Here is a 15,001-nt window from a genome sequence, read left to right as displayed (position 1 = left end):
GTGGGAGAACACATGAGAGAGTGGAATATGTCCATGAATGGGCAGCCCATCTTTACTTCTAGCAGCTGACATGTTGTCTGCAATGACTCTTTACTTGAGGTGACCTACCTGTTCTTTTAGTTGCTGTGGTCTGTTCTTTTGGCAGACATGACCTGCACTTGTTCTTCTGACTGGCATGGCCTGCATCAAAGTTGGGGACAGAGGAACAGCAGTGGGGATTGGCAGTTGGGCAGAGCAATGAGGAAGGAAACAGTGGCACCCAATTATATCATTCCCATTGGTTAAGTCATCAGTTAGGTCATCAATGAAAAGCATAATAGTAGTATATAATTAGAGAGATATTTGTAAGTTCCTAAACCTTTCAACTCAGGTAAACAACATTTTGAGATGTACAACCTAATGAGTACTGCATGTTGACACAATTCCATGTATTTCACAATTTTACAGTACCCTGCTTTCTACAAGACTGAACTCTTGCTACACCTGACAAGTTAATAGTGTACTTTGAGATGACTTAACCCTGATACCCTACTGTGTACTCATCATGTTTGTTTAACCTGAGTTAAAGAGACAATGTCACAAACAACTCTGCTGCCTTTGGTTTCTAATGAAACAAGCTTTTCTACAGCCCAAGGTAATGCCCAAGGTTCATCCTAAATTACATATTTTTCCATGCTCTTGTCTCAGAGTAATGCATGTATGTATTAGTGGTTTCTGGTAATCATGTACTGAAAGCATTCAGTAGTCTAGAAGTAACCCATGTAACAAACACCTACCATATATATTGTAAACCACATTTAGATATAGCTTGATAGTGTATCCTTATCATAATTTCTGTTTTTCTGAGTGTTTCAGGGTTGGGGGTCAATAAACTAATTCTCTTCTTGTAAAACTCTGTTAAATATTTCCAAAAGAATCCACCATCTGATACCTCTGACTCTGTTACCCCCCTTTGGATCCTTTTCCCATACTTGGGCTACCTTGTCTGGCTTCAGTGGAAGAGGTTGTACTTAGTCCTGCTTTGACTTGAGGTATCAGATAGGGTGGTTTGGTACTCCTTTAGGGCCTCATCTTCTCTGAGAGGAAAATGAGGGGGAAATGAGGGAAGGGAGGTGTGAGCATAGGTCTAGGAGGAGAGGATAGAAGGGCCTGGGATCAGGCTGTAAATTGATTAAATAAATAAATATCATTGATTTCCCATGGCATAGTTCATGTAATGCTCAGAAATTGAAGTGCAAATATCCATTTAATAGAAGTAATAATACATAAAGATTCACAGCCACAGAATTATAGATAGACCCTCACGTAACACAGTCAGAGGGAAGGCACAGGAAGAAAAGTAGAAGAAGCAAACATAGGCTTTGTCTTGGTCAAACTAATCAAAGAAGGGAGTACTAACACATTTTGGGGTTTCTGAGGGTATCTTTAATGCATTTAATTGCCACAGGGGTTGGGAACATGTAATTGAGCAACTTCCAGATTATTCCCTTAATAAATGTACTGTGTAAAGGGGAATATTGATGAAAACCTTCAAAGATGCAAAAAAGACAAGAGTAACACAAGAGAAACTTTAGTTTATGATGGGAATAAGTGATTTTTACTGCAATATTGTTTATGAAATATAATTTGCCTTCTATGATACCAGAGATTTTAGAGAAAGAAAATACATGTGTTAACATTTATACATGTAGCTTTTGTACAAAGATTCAATGTGTTTTAAAGTGAAGACAGCCACAGAAAAAAACCAAACTTAAAGTCACCTACTCTATTGCATTATTGATTAACAGCCATGACCTCTGTTTTTGCTAAGAACATTGGCTTAGTTAATTATTTTCCTAGAGAAAATTAACTATGGAGAAGTCAAAATGTGTGTTAGCATGAACTAAAGTGAACTGTCAACTGTTTCCCTACCATGATAGGTGATACAGTCTTTCTACTGGTCAGCGTGGCTGCTCCACCTCCTTTCCTAGCACATAAGTAATGCAGATTGGCATCACAGATTCACAACTGGTCTCAGAAGAAGAACTCAACCTTTACCTGATTTCCTGAAGGATAAACAAAAACCAATGGACATGATTCCAAACTTTTCTATGGCATCATGGGCTCTGCTGTTTACAATCCTGGTGCTCCTCTACCTGTAAGTACTAATTGGTTGGGCTACTCTGCTTTGTGCTGCTGTAGTGGGAATGAGTGGCAGGTTTGTTCCCTATTGGAGAACCAAAAGCTATAATGCAGTGGACATCAATACCACTGCAGCTGAACATGTTTCTGGTGTAAACCAAACCATTGTTCTCACTGTAGTTTTTAGCCAAATGTTATAAACTCTTGTTAAAGTGCCAATGTTGTTTGATGATCAGGAGCAGGCTTAAAGTGATTACAATGAGATGCTTTTCTAGTTTCTTTCCATCATTAGTCTGTCATTTGTTACGTCGAGATAAGAAGATTTGCAGGTTCCAGAACTAACAGTGTGGGATTGTACACTTGAGAAGTTAATGGTGGCTTAAACTCATGCCTGCTTGACCAGTGTGTTGTCACAGGGATTGCTTGATTACCAAGAGTTAGTTAACTAAGTTCCTGTGACTGATCATCTCAGTAGAGAAAGCTGTGATTGTACTTTCTAGGGAGGAACAGGACAGAGAAAGGATGCTTTATGTGGTTCATACCCTCATGATTTAATCTGGAAAACACATGGTGCTGTTTGGCTTTTGTTGGGAAAAGTAAACAAAACATTATATGTCCTCAGCAGGGCACCACTGACAAATGAATAAGGACATTCCTCCAGTGCCCACTTTGGAGAAACAAGAGTTCATGAGTGTATTGCAGGAATTTGTTTGGAATGCTACTTGTAGGATAATTACTGGCTTAAAGGCACCTGCAGCCTCAAAACTCCACATCTGAACAGATGATGACTCTCAAAAGCTGTATCCTTAGCAAACATACTTATTATTATTTTGTTCACATGAATATTCTGCTTATATGTATGTATATGTTTTACATGCATTCTAAATGCCCACAGATGTTAAAATGCACTGGATTTCCAAGAACTGGAAGTATAAAGAAGTGTGAGAAATCATGTGGGTACTAGAAAGTATATCTAGGTCCTTGCCAAGAGAAACAAATACTCTGTTTTTTAATAATTTGTTTTTAAAAAATTCATTCAGTTTACATGCCGATTATAACCACCTCCCTCTCTTGTCTCCTAATCCCACCCTCCCAGTGCCCCTCCCTCTTCCCACTAACCCTGCCTCCTCTAGCCCACAGAAAGGGGAAGCCATACTTCCTTTCCATCTGACCTCAGCCTATTAAGTCTTATCAGAGATGCCTGCATCTTCTTCCTTTATGACCTGGCAAGGCAACCCTAATAGGAGGACGTGCTTGACAGAGCCCATGTCAGAGAAATCCCTTGCTCACATGCTCCATATTAGGGGATCCATATAGAGACAGAGCTGTGTAGTGACTACTTCTGAGCAGGAGGTCTAAGTTCTCTCCACAGATGGCCTTTATTCGATGCATCAACCCCTGCAGGTCCCCTGGGAAGATATTTTGGCTCTGTTAGTCTCCTTGTGGAGCTCCTGTCCCCTTTTGGTCCTTCTATCTTCAAACACTTCCATATGACTACCTGTGCTCTGCCCAAAGTTGGGCTGTGAATCTCAGCATCGCTTTGATTCTCTGCTGAGTGGAGTCTTTCAGAGGACATCTATGTTAGGGTCCTGTCCTGTTCTTCACCTGCTTATGGTGTCTATTCTGTTTGCCCTTCTGAATGCAAATTAAGCATCCTCCCTAGAGTTCTCTTTGTTTTGTAGCTTTTTTAGGTTTGTGGATTGTAATATGGTTATCTTGTATTATATGGTTAATATTCACTTATAAATGATTATATACCATGAATCTTTCTGGGTCTGGGTTGACTCCTGGCAGATTTATTCATAATAGCCAAAATCTGGAGACCACCTAGATGTCCTTCAACCAAAGAATGGATAAAGAAATTGTGGCACATTTACACAATGTAATAATACTCAGCTATTAAAACAAGGAAATCGTGAAAATTTTAAGCAAATTGATGGGACTAGGGAAGATCATCCTGAGTGAGGCATCTTACAGCCCAAAATCTGTATCTTGGATGCTAAGTAAAATTTTCAGACTGTCAGAAAGGAAAGGATAGACAGTCTTGTTAGGAGACTCTTCGGGTTGGCTGAGAAAACTGACTGTTCACTGCTTATACAACATTCAGTAGGGATCTCATGAATCTTCATTTTAGGGTACTCACATTGGTGAGTTTTGTTTACTTCCTGACATGGGTGATCTGCTCAGTAACATTCAAACTTAACTTTATAAAGTTTTATTATATATTATCTCTAGGATTTGAATCATAGATAATTACCTTGAGTTTATTATAATTATTGTTATGCATTTTTTATCTTAAGTTCCACGTATATATATCACCTTACTAGAAAGACTTTTATATTCTTAGTATTTGTACCCAAGGAGAAAGAAATCAGTATGTCCTTATATAGTGATTTAATATTATTCATAAGTGAGGACATATGTGAATGCATATATATATTTATGGAAGTGCACGTGTAAAAATGTACATTAAAGTATATACATGATAAATGTTTGTATTTATGTACTGCATGGATATACATATGTCTGTAACTATTTATGGTGTTTGTGTGTGTGTGTATCTTTGACAAACCCATGACCCAGTTTTTTCCTCCATGTTTTAGTTATGGGACCTCTTCACATGGACTTTTTAAGAAGCTAGGGATTCCTGGACCTAAACCTCTACCTTTTGTTGGATCGATGCTTGAATACAGGAGAGTGAGTGATCTTGAATTTTCTACTTTGTTTCTTGTGACTGTGTCATTTACACAAGTATCAGGAAAACTGTGTCAGTCTACCAGTGCAAATGACCATTGGGATAAAATGCTAAGGATTTCACATAGCCCATTGCCAGCTAGCTGTTGTTTTTTGACACATGTTTGGGACCTCAGAATTGTTTAAGGTACCTGGACCTGATGTTAAAACCTGATGAATAGAATTTTGGTGCATCATATTTAGGTATTTTCAGTACAAATTCCAGAAGAGTATAGTTATATTAATTGAGTATTTGAAGAAAACACATATCTGTGCTACTGAGTGGCAACTCCACAACTGTGTGTACACACACATATAAATGTATATATGTATAAACCCAAACATATATGTGTATACATGTATGTACATATTCATATATATGCATAGTCATACACATAAAAATACACACATAGACTCACAATTTCACATATAATTTGGCCATTGAATTTATACAGACTTTGTGGGTGTTTTCTAAAAGAAATAACTCGTAGACTGTCATTCCTAAGCTCATGCTCAGGAAATCAGCATCAATACATGTGTGAAGAGTTAACTCTTGGAAGATTTCTTTTTCCAAATACTTTTATGTCTTCTTTGTCAGACCATAAATCTTCCAAACCAAAGGTTCATTGTTTAATTTCCTAAGGATTCCCTATTTTTGCCTAATATGAAAAAGCAACAATTTCCCCTTTCATTTAAAAAATAATTTCTTTATTCAAAATCGTTTGAAAAAACACTTTCTGCACTTATATTGGGTTGGATTCAAATAGTGTGCCCTGCAAACAAGACTGGTCTCAAGCTTGGTGTGCAGATGATGACCATAGATTCCTGTATCTACTTATTCCTCTCTTGTATGTACAACAAAATCTGTTTTAGGTTTTATTTTTCTATGACATAGTTTCTCTGTGTAGCCATGGCTGTCCTGGACTCCCTTTGTAAACTGGGCTGGCCTCGACCTCACAGAGATCCTCCATTCTCTGCTGCCTGAGTGCTGGTATTAAAAGCATGTGCTACAAATTTTGGGGTTTCCTTGTTTTTAATAGCTGAGTAGTATTCCATAGTGTAAATGTACCACAGTTTCTTTATCCATTCTTCAACTGATGGATATTTAGGCTGTTTCCAGGTTCTGGCTATTATGAATAAGGTTGTTATGAACATGGTTGAACATTTGTCCTTGTGTGGTGGAGCATTTTCTGGGTACATTGCAAGGAGTCGAATAGCTGGGTCCTGAGGAAGCCCTAATCCCAGTTTTCTGAGAAAGCACCAGATAGATTTCCAAAGTGGTTGTACAAGTTTGCATTCCCACCAGCAATGAAGGAGTGCTCCTCTTTCTCCACATCCTCACCAGCATTTGGTGTCGCTTGAGTTTTGGATCTTAGCCATTCTGATGGGTGTATGATTGAATCTCAGAGTTATTTTGATTTACATTTCTCTGATGACTAAAGATGTTGAGCATTTCTTTAAGTGTTTCTCAGCCATTTGATGGTCATCTGCTGAGAATTCCCTATTTAGTTCTGAGCCCCATTTCTTTATTGGGAAATTTGTGGACAAATGGATGGAACTAGAAATGATCATACTGAGTGAATTATCCCAGAAGCAGAAAGACTCACATGATATATACTCACTTATAATTGGATACTAGCCCAAAAGGCATGTCCCATGAAAGTCTTCACTTACAAGGAGATTGGGATAGATGTGAGGACATCCTACTAGGACTCTAGGAAATAGAAATATAGGAGAATGGGGAAATAGAAGGATCCAGAAAGTCATGGAAACCTACAAGAAGAACATCGTGATGGGTGTATCGGAGCCCAGGGAATTCTACTCAAACTACTCTATTAACCTAGGGCAATAAAAGTAGTAAATATACAACCCCTACTGTGATCTAGCCAATGGACAGGAGATTCTCCACAGTTATGTGGAAAGTGTGGACTGATTATGACATGAACTCTGGTGCCCCTATTTGACCACTTCCCCTTTGTGGGGAGGCCTGGTGGCACTCAAAGTAAGAATAAGCAGGATACCAAGATGAGACTTGATAGCCTATGACCATATAGTGTGGAAGAGGTCCCCCTCATTCATAAACCTAGGGGAGATGAACAGGGTGAAAGTTGGACAGATGGAGGTATGGGAGGATTCAGGTGATGGGTTAACAATATATGTGTAATCTGAATTAATTAACAAAAATTAATTTAAAAAATAAAGTTAAAAAAAAGAAAAAAATAAGTAAAGGCATGTGCCACCATGCCCTACTCCCACAACAATAATTTAACTATATAGTTAATTATATGGAGTTGGGTATCAATCCTAGGTCTTTGCTTATGCTAGGACCATAAACCATAGGAATAAGGATCTCTAGAGGTGAGGTATTCACAGAGAAGACCGAGGATGAAGAAAAAAAGCAAACAGAAAGTTGTGACTGGATGTGCTTCCTATTCTTGTTCTTTACAAATCCATCAATAGGAAGCTCACTTGGCCCTCATAGGTGGAATTCTGCTTTTAAACTTTCACCTACATGGTCTTACATTGTTTAATTTACTGAATCTTCTTCAGAGAACCAAGTGTATGGTTTTTGTGTGAATGTAAACTATTTTTCTAAGCACTTCAGTGCACTGTAGAAGAATGAAAATGTAGAAGGGAATCAAACCTATAAAGGAAAAGTGAGTGCTCCTTAGACTCTCTCAGCTACTCTGTCCTCCTTTCTTTCTTAATGCGGTCCCAAGGCTGCGTGTTTTTATATATTTATCATAGCAATGCTCATTCTCGAGGATTTCTTCTGTACTTGAGCCCCATGTTGGACAGAATCAAACATAATCTGCAGGGATACAGATCCCAAATGGCAAAATTGTGCCATGTGGATGGTGAGGGCCGGAGGTGAGAAATAAAGAAGGCAGATTGGTGAGACTTGGAGTCGTGCATACCAAACACTTTCATTAAGCAGCAAAGCTTCTAACATGCTTTTGAAGGTGGAAGTGGAAAAGGTCAGAAGAGAGATAAATTGAGCTGTGTTGGCAAAGAGAACACAGGGTACCTCAGACAGAGCTGGCCTGAGGATTCTAACCATAACACAGGGAAAAGAGTCTGACCCCAGTCAACTGCAACTTTGACTCCTTTGAGGGTAGCCTCCATCCCTAGACTGGACCTTGTCAAGCCTGCTCCTAGACAAGGCTTCAGTACTCATGTTTTCACCTCCTTTCATCATGGCCTGTGAGAAAGCCTTGCATATGCCTACCTCTCTATATGAGGCAGACACTTTCCAGGCCAAACTCTATCACTTAGCAAGAGACCTACTTTCACACAACTCAGATTCACAAGCAAAAGATGAATTTCAGTCTATAGGTTCTTGTATAGAATGGTCAAAGGCCCAGTTTGATTCTAGCACCATATAAATTGGGCGTGGTGGCACACACCTATAATACCAATTTTGGCAAATAAAATCACAACAATTGGGATTTTAGGATCACCCTAAAGATGCACAGACAATTTGAAGCCATGCCAAGTTACAAGGGATTCTGTCTCCCAAAATATAATCACCACTTAGTCACACAGTATATGATTTTTTTCTTGCTTTAGAAGTGAGAAGTCAGACAAAGTATTAAATTTTATATTTCCTCTTTGTAAATTGATCCCTCCTTATCTTTTCATGTTGAGCATGAAGACTAAAATGCCAATCTATTTTGTCTACATTACTCTTAAGTTAATATTACCAATGACACTTATATAAATGTTATATACTATGGGGATAAATTATATCTTGAATGTACTAGTCACACTATAATTTTAGAGTAGCCATCAGCTGAGTAAAAGGGTCAGCAAGCAAGAAGCAAATAGATATTATACATTTTTTGGAGTCCTCCTGACTCATTCTCTCAGAACTCAAGGAGTAGAAAACACAGTGTTTCAGGATTTCAGAGTCAAAACATAATAAAAAATAATAACTCAGGATAGAAAAAAATAACCCAGGAAAGAAACAAATATGTCATTGAAATAAAAATGAATTTTTGCAATGTACAATATTTTGACAAAAGAAATCATGAATATCCTTACATCCCAGTTGTTAAGTACTTCCTGAGTTTTCTTCTTTCTCCTCGAAGATCTTTTAACTTTTAGTTAGAGAGGTTAAAGTAATGAGCCAGAAGAAAACATTTTCCTATCTTGGTGAGTCAAAATTTTTGAATGTAACCTAATATCTATTATATCTCATCACTATTAATAGAAAACATCTATCTAGACACAAAGATACCTTAATCCCTAAACATCTAGGCTTAAGTGTGACACTCAACTATTTGGTTATCAACCCTTTATGAGACTTGAGAAGGAGTAAAATACCTGAGTAAACAGGAAGTGCAGGTTAGCAGCTTGTTAGTATAATAATAATAATGATAATAATAATAATAATGATAATAATAATAATACAGTAGAAGCAAGAACACTATGTGGAGGAATCAGGAGTGAATGTATCAGCCATCAATAAAGCACTGTTTAGCCAATCAGCTGGGCAGAAGGACAGGAAGTGGAAGGTGGTACTTCCTGGAGGGGAGGAGAAAGTTTGATGGTTTGGGGAGGACAGCAGAGAGTTCACTAAGACAGGGAGAGAAATGGCCCTGGGATCACCACAGTGGCAAGTGCTTGGGGTATAAGTAAGTTATGAGGTTTAGAGTAGTTTCTTTAGTTTACAGGCAGATTTGTATCAGTTTAGATTTCTGCCAGTGTAGAGCTGACAGACTAAGAGAACACTTTGGTCTCCTTGTGTTAATTATTGTGTAGACCAAATGATGCAAATTTAACGTAACACACTATGAATATAACATGAATCCAATTCCTCAGTGATCTGTGGTTCTTTTGCTGTATGTAGTTTATTTTATATAGGTGTAATAATATAATTGCATATTTAAAAACAGAAAACTAATTTAAAAAAAAGAAAAAAATAATGAGCCTGGTGTCCTGGTATTTGATTAACTTGTTTTCAAGTTAGTGGTCAATACATTTAGAATAATATTGACTTTTAATTTTATTTCTCTCCGTAGGGTGTACGGAAATTTGATGTAGAATGTCGAAAAAAGTTTGGGGATATGTGGGGGTGAGTATTCTGGAAAAATCCATCAGGCATACTGTCCTGATATGGGACCAAGCTGCATGAGGACTTTGTCAGCCCAGAGTTACTTGAGACACAATTGTGTACTTTAAAGTGTCTGAAAACATGTCCTGCCAAAGATTGCATATATCAGTTTATTTGTGATCCCCCTGCACCCCCCGTGTCTGAAAGTCTGAGAAAATGGCAGCTAATGATTTGTCTGAATCCGTTCATGATCTACAACTTGTCCTACTCTCTCTGAGGTTCTGTAAGAGATCTTGATGCCATTTTCCTTAATTAGGTCTCCTTAAGTTGTGTGAAATGCATTATTTCAGGCACATAAAATATTTGCTTTTATTCAGGAGGGTGTCTCCTCATAGTGATTCACATTTGGGTAAAAGTAAGAATTTTAAAAACGCAGTAAATAGACAGTTTTCAAATACAAGCTGGAGGAAAATCAGATATGAGGATTTATCACTGTTTTCTCTTAAGTTCGTGTGTTGATATACTGCGAATTTTATTTTTATTACTTGAGATTATAATATAATAGCATCATTTCTCCATTTCCTTTTTCTCCTCAATCCTACCCATAAATTCCTCCTTGCTCTCTTTCAAATGCATGTTATCTGTACTCGTTAATTGTGGTTACATAAATATGTGTATATACAAATACATATTCCCAAGTACAACCCTTACAGTCTACATATATGTATGTAATTTTTCAGTGGTGATCATTTGGTATTAGGTAACCAGGAGGTGGCTCTTACTTGGGGAAGAGCAGTTCTCCCATTCCCAAGATTTCTTTATTGCTTTTAGTTCTTTTAGTGGGCTTTATGTATTGATTTTGAAACCAGGTATCAGTACATCCAGGTGGCCCTGGAAGTTGTTAAATTGTTATAAACCCTAGGTTGGCCTACAACTCACTGTCTTCCATGTCTGACAAATGTCTTAGAGGTCTGTAACACTGCACTTTGCTGAATTGTCTATTTCTGTTCACTTTTTGTTTGTTTAGCCTTGATAGTGGGCAATGGATCTATAACAGGAATGTATATAGATATATCCTTTCACCACATATTTTCAAGAACAGGGATTGGATGTGTTACAACATGTTGTTGCCTTCTTGGGTTGTTTCATTCACTCATTTATGATTTTTTTCTAAGTCAACAATAGCAGATGCTCCCTTTCAGAGCTGCTGGAGGTTTGGAAAGAGCATGGGAAGAAGAGATATCAATGTATTGCCTGCTACAAGCAAGGTGGAGGAAGTTCTGCTGCTTCTTCTCTCATCTACCATGAAAATACACAGTACTAATTATAGGGACCGCTTCCATGGCCAATGAGAGCCATGCGACCCAATGTCAAGAGCTCACTGTGATACATATATATTTAGTGGTGTCAAAGAAATTGCTTTTTGCAACAGTATCGTTTCAATATTAAAGTTTTGCCTTTAGGGCCCAGAGTGATGGATTAGCAGTGCAGAGCACTTGATATTCTTCCAGAAGACTCACAATTTTGTTCAGAGCACGTACCTGGCAGCTTAAAACCCAGGGGATCCAAAACTTTTTCGGACATCTGAGTGCTTCTGGGTGCACATTATGTACATATAGATAATCAGGGGTATGCGCAAACATGTAAAATAAAGATATACAATAGAGTTTATCTTTACATTCCAACACAATATATTTTAGCATAGAAATATCTTTTTGTTATTGAGTATTTGTATTGGAATAGACCAGATCATGCTCTTGTACACCTTAGGTAGGACTTCATTAGCAATATGTAGTTCAAGCACCCTGAATAATGAAATACTTTGATCATTGAACTGAACTCTTTATGATACATGGATTCCAGGCAACTTTTATTCCTAAGCATCCAAGGCTTCCTGCCTAACCAAAAGATTTTAATTTTTAGTGAAAAGGAATGGTGGCTTTTAAGTCAATACTATGTGCCTCATTGTCATGGAAATAGTTACAGAAGAATGATTCATCATCACGGCACTGTCCTCCCAAATATTTTGGAACCATAGCTCTTAGGAATCTTAGGAATAAGTACTTGCAGTGGAATGAACCATCAAGATGAACATATGAACAAACACACTTTGCAGAGACAGACTGAAAGCCCTTCCTTATGTAGGCTCCATTTGACGGGGAGAGCATGTGTGGATGAGATGAAATTAGAAACAAAAATCTGATGAGCTGGGCAACAAAATGCCTGTCAAGGGCTGCACACTGAAGGGCCATCTAGATTTGGCTCTCTTCTTGGGTCACCAGATTACTTCATTGTTGTCCTATGTTTAATTTCATTGTGCTCCTATCCTTAACTAACTGTATTTGTTGTTTGTTTAATTATGGACTAATTTTCTTATTATCCTTGGCCCTGGAATATAAAAGCCTAAAATTCAGTGTCATCTGAACTCTGATTTGCATTTTGGCAATTTGGACTTTCTCACTGTTTCTCCGACCTTCATGGGTAGCTTAAAATAATCACCATCTGTTCTGCCCTTTCATCTTCGTAGTTGCTGGGTGTTTCAGCTTTCTTGTATTATGTTTTCCTCTCAAAGACTCATAAAAATTTCCACAGGCTTAAATTATGAAGAATAGCACAATTTCTTCCCAGGTGTATCGGATACTCATTGTTAGCGCTAAATGGTATGCATTTGGAGAGCTATTATGTTGCCATATTTTTCATTATTGCCTGGGTTATATTAGTCTTCATTTCCTTGCCTAACCTAATTAGTGGCTTCTGTAATTACAAAGCCTAAGTTAAACTAGAAGTGATTGTTGCTGTACTTTGTAAAGCAAGAGGTAACATCAGCATCATCAAAGTTTAAGCATCTTTGTTTTCCCAATGCAGGCTATATGAAGGAGCGCAACCTGTTCTGGTCACTGCAAAACCAGACATGATCAAGGAAGTGCTAGTGAAGAATTGTTTTTCTGTCTTCACAAATCGGCGAGTATGTATTTCCATTTTGATTTGTTCTGTTTTGGTTTTGGCTGTCTTAGACTCAGTTTGTAGGCCAGGCTGCCCTCGAACTCACAGAAATCTGCCTGCCTCTGCCTCCTTGAGTGCTCAGATTACAGGAATGAGTCACTGTTCCTGGTGTATTGTTATTTTTAACATGTGAACACTATATACACTGAATAGGTTCTATATAGGAATATATGCATATGCATATTCCAATTTTAGAAAATTGGCCATCAGTATGAAAGAGATCAAGAAGGTGAATATGGGAGGCTTTGTGAAAAATGGGGCAGAGAAATGTAATATAATTGTAAAAAATAAAAATGTGAGCATTCATTTAAAAATTACTTTATGAATGGCTAGGGATAACAGCTCATTGATGTAGTGCTTACCTGGCATGCACTGAATCTGGGCTTCAATATACACAGCAGCAAAACAAAAAAGCAAAAGAAACCCCACACACATTATCATTATTACAGATTCATTATAAGTTTCCAGCAATGTACAAGGAAGTTCTACATACTCTTCATGCTGTTTTTTAAGGGGAGACCTAAACCTTTCACAAGGAGAAATTTTCAGACCTCAGTGATAAAGGAATAACTTCTTTAATTAATTCTCAGTTATTGCCTCTAACTATTGCTTAAAGAGGCCAAGACAGAGTCAGGAAAATATTTGTGGCTTATATAGGGTTAGGCATTGTCATATTATTTTGATCATCTTAGATTGTTCTTTGTTATCCCACACTTAAAGGATGTTTTCAACAGAGCTAGGCAAGCTTTGCAGAAGCCAAAATGTGCATGGTTCAGGCTAAGATACGGTTACCTTCAGCAAACAGAGATAGCTGTCCAATTGGGTATTGGTGGTTGTCACTTTGCATGGGAGAAAAGAAAATGCAATCCATTTCAGGAGAGAGAAGGTCCAAGCAGGTTCTCAGAGCAGAATTTTTCAGTTTGTGTTAGCCCTGCTGTCTCAGGCTTGGGACAGTTTTTTGACTCTGTTTCTTTATCTCTGTAACATCTCATATTCACCAAGGAAGCTTGGAAATTATAATTAATGTTAAAGTTGGTGGTTTTTCTTTCTCCTTCAGTGTGTTCTAAGATACTTATTTAATTATTTGTCAGTGAATTTACAGCTTTATTCACAAGTGTTAGTGCTTGTACTCAAACTCAAGTTTGTCTAACAGAAAATTAATATTACTCAAATAAGTGTATTTTTTGGAGACAGGGTTTCTCTGTGTAGCCTTGACTGCACTGGATTCACTTTGTAGACATGTCTAGCCTTGAATTCAAAAAGATCCATCGGTTTCTGCTTCCTAAGGTACTGGGATAACAGTTGTGCATGACCATGCCTGGCAAAATAAGTGTATTCTTCTTTGAACAGCTTAGAATTACTATTTTATAACATTTTAAGTAACTTTCTTCTCCCTCCAATGTCCACTACTCCCGCGAAATCCCACAGATTTATCTTCTTCCTTTCTTGAGACAACATCTCACTCTATCCCTTGGCCATCCTGGAACCCACTATTTGGATCATGATGACTGCAGATTCACAGAAATATGCCCACCTCTGTCTCCCACTTGTTAGAATGGAAAGTTTATTTCTCCAGGCCCAGTCATGGTGTCCTTTAACTTATTGCATAAATATATAGATGAAGACACATAAGGACAACCTGCTGAGTCCACTCAGTGCTGTTTGCATGTGTAAGTTTTTAGAGATGACAATTTGGCATTGAACAGTCCATCAGAGTGTTCATCGTGGGAGAAAACTAAATCTTCCTCTCCCAGCTGTTGTTAATTGTCTTTAGCTCTTCATCTAGGGGTGTGCTCCATGAGATTTCCCCCATGAGAGCTGTTGTTGGAAGTGTTCAGGTCCTGTATAGGCAACTGAGTTGTTATATTTTATGGGCATAGCTTCCATGGTCTAGCTAGAGGGCACAATTTCAGAGAAGAGGTCCTTGTTCTCTGTCTCTTACAGTATTTCTGGTTCGTTTTCTGCAATGTTTCCTTAGCTTTACATGAAGAAGTTTTGTTGCATACACGTCATTTGTGGAGAGGAATAGCATGGTGAGTTGATCTCTTCTTTTTGACTAATTCTAGGTTTATATAATATCCTCCATGT

At 37.8% G+C, this 15,001-nt stretch overlaps 1 protein-coding gene across 1 annotated transcript in view; it reads left to right on the top strand.

Annotated features, from left to right (window-relative positions):
* The first annotated feature begins 1,918 nt into the window (after positions 1-1,918).
* LOC311586485 (cytochrome P450 3A13-like) overlaps positions 1,919-15,001 on the top strand; it is a 39,631-nt gene continuing 26,548 nt past the window's right edge. Inside the window, exons 1-4 of the mRNA XM_084762540.1 lie at positions 1,919-2,137; positions 4,725-4,818; positions 9,879-9,931; positions 12,776-12,875. Coding sequence (XP_084618666.1) covers positions 2,067-2,137; positions 4,725-4,818; positions 9,879-9,931; positions 12,776-12,875 — 318 coding nt within the window. The 5' untranslated portion in view covers positions 1,919-2,066. The remainder of the gene's footprint in view (positions 2,138-4,724; positions 4,819-9,878; positions 9,932-12,775; positions 12,876-15,001) is intronic.

Source organism: Acomys minous (assembly GCF_964271855.1).
Source record: "Acomys minous genome assembly, chromosome: 16".
Taxonomy (NCBI): Eukaryota; Metazoa; Chordata; class Mammalia; order Rodentia; family Muridae; genus Acomys; species Acomys minous.
The sequence above is the reverse complement of the archived record's forward strand: the minus strand, read 5'-3'. Positions and strand labels throughout refer to the sequence as shown.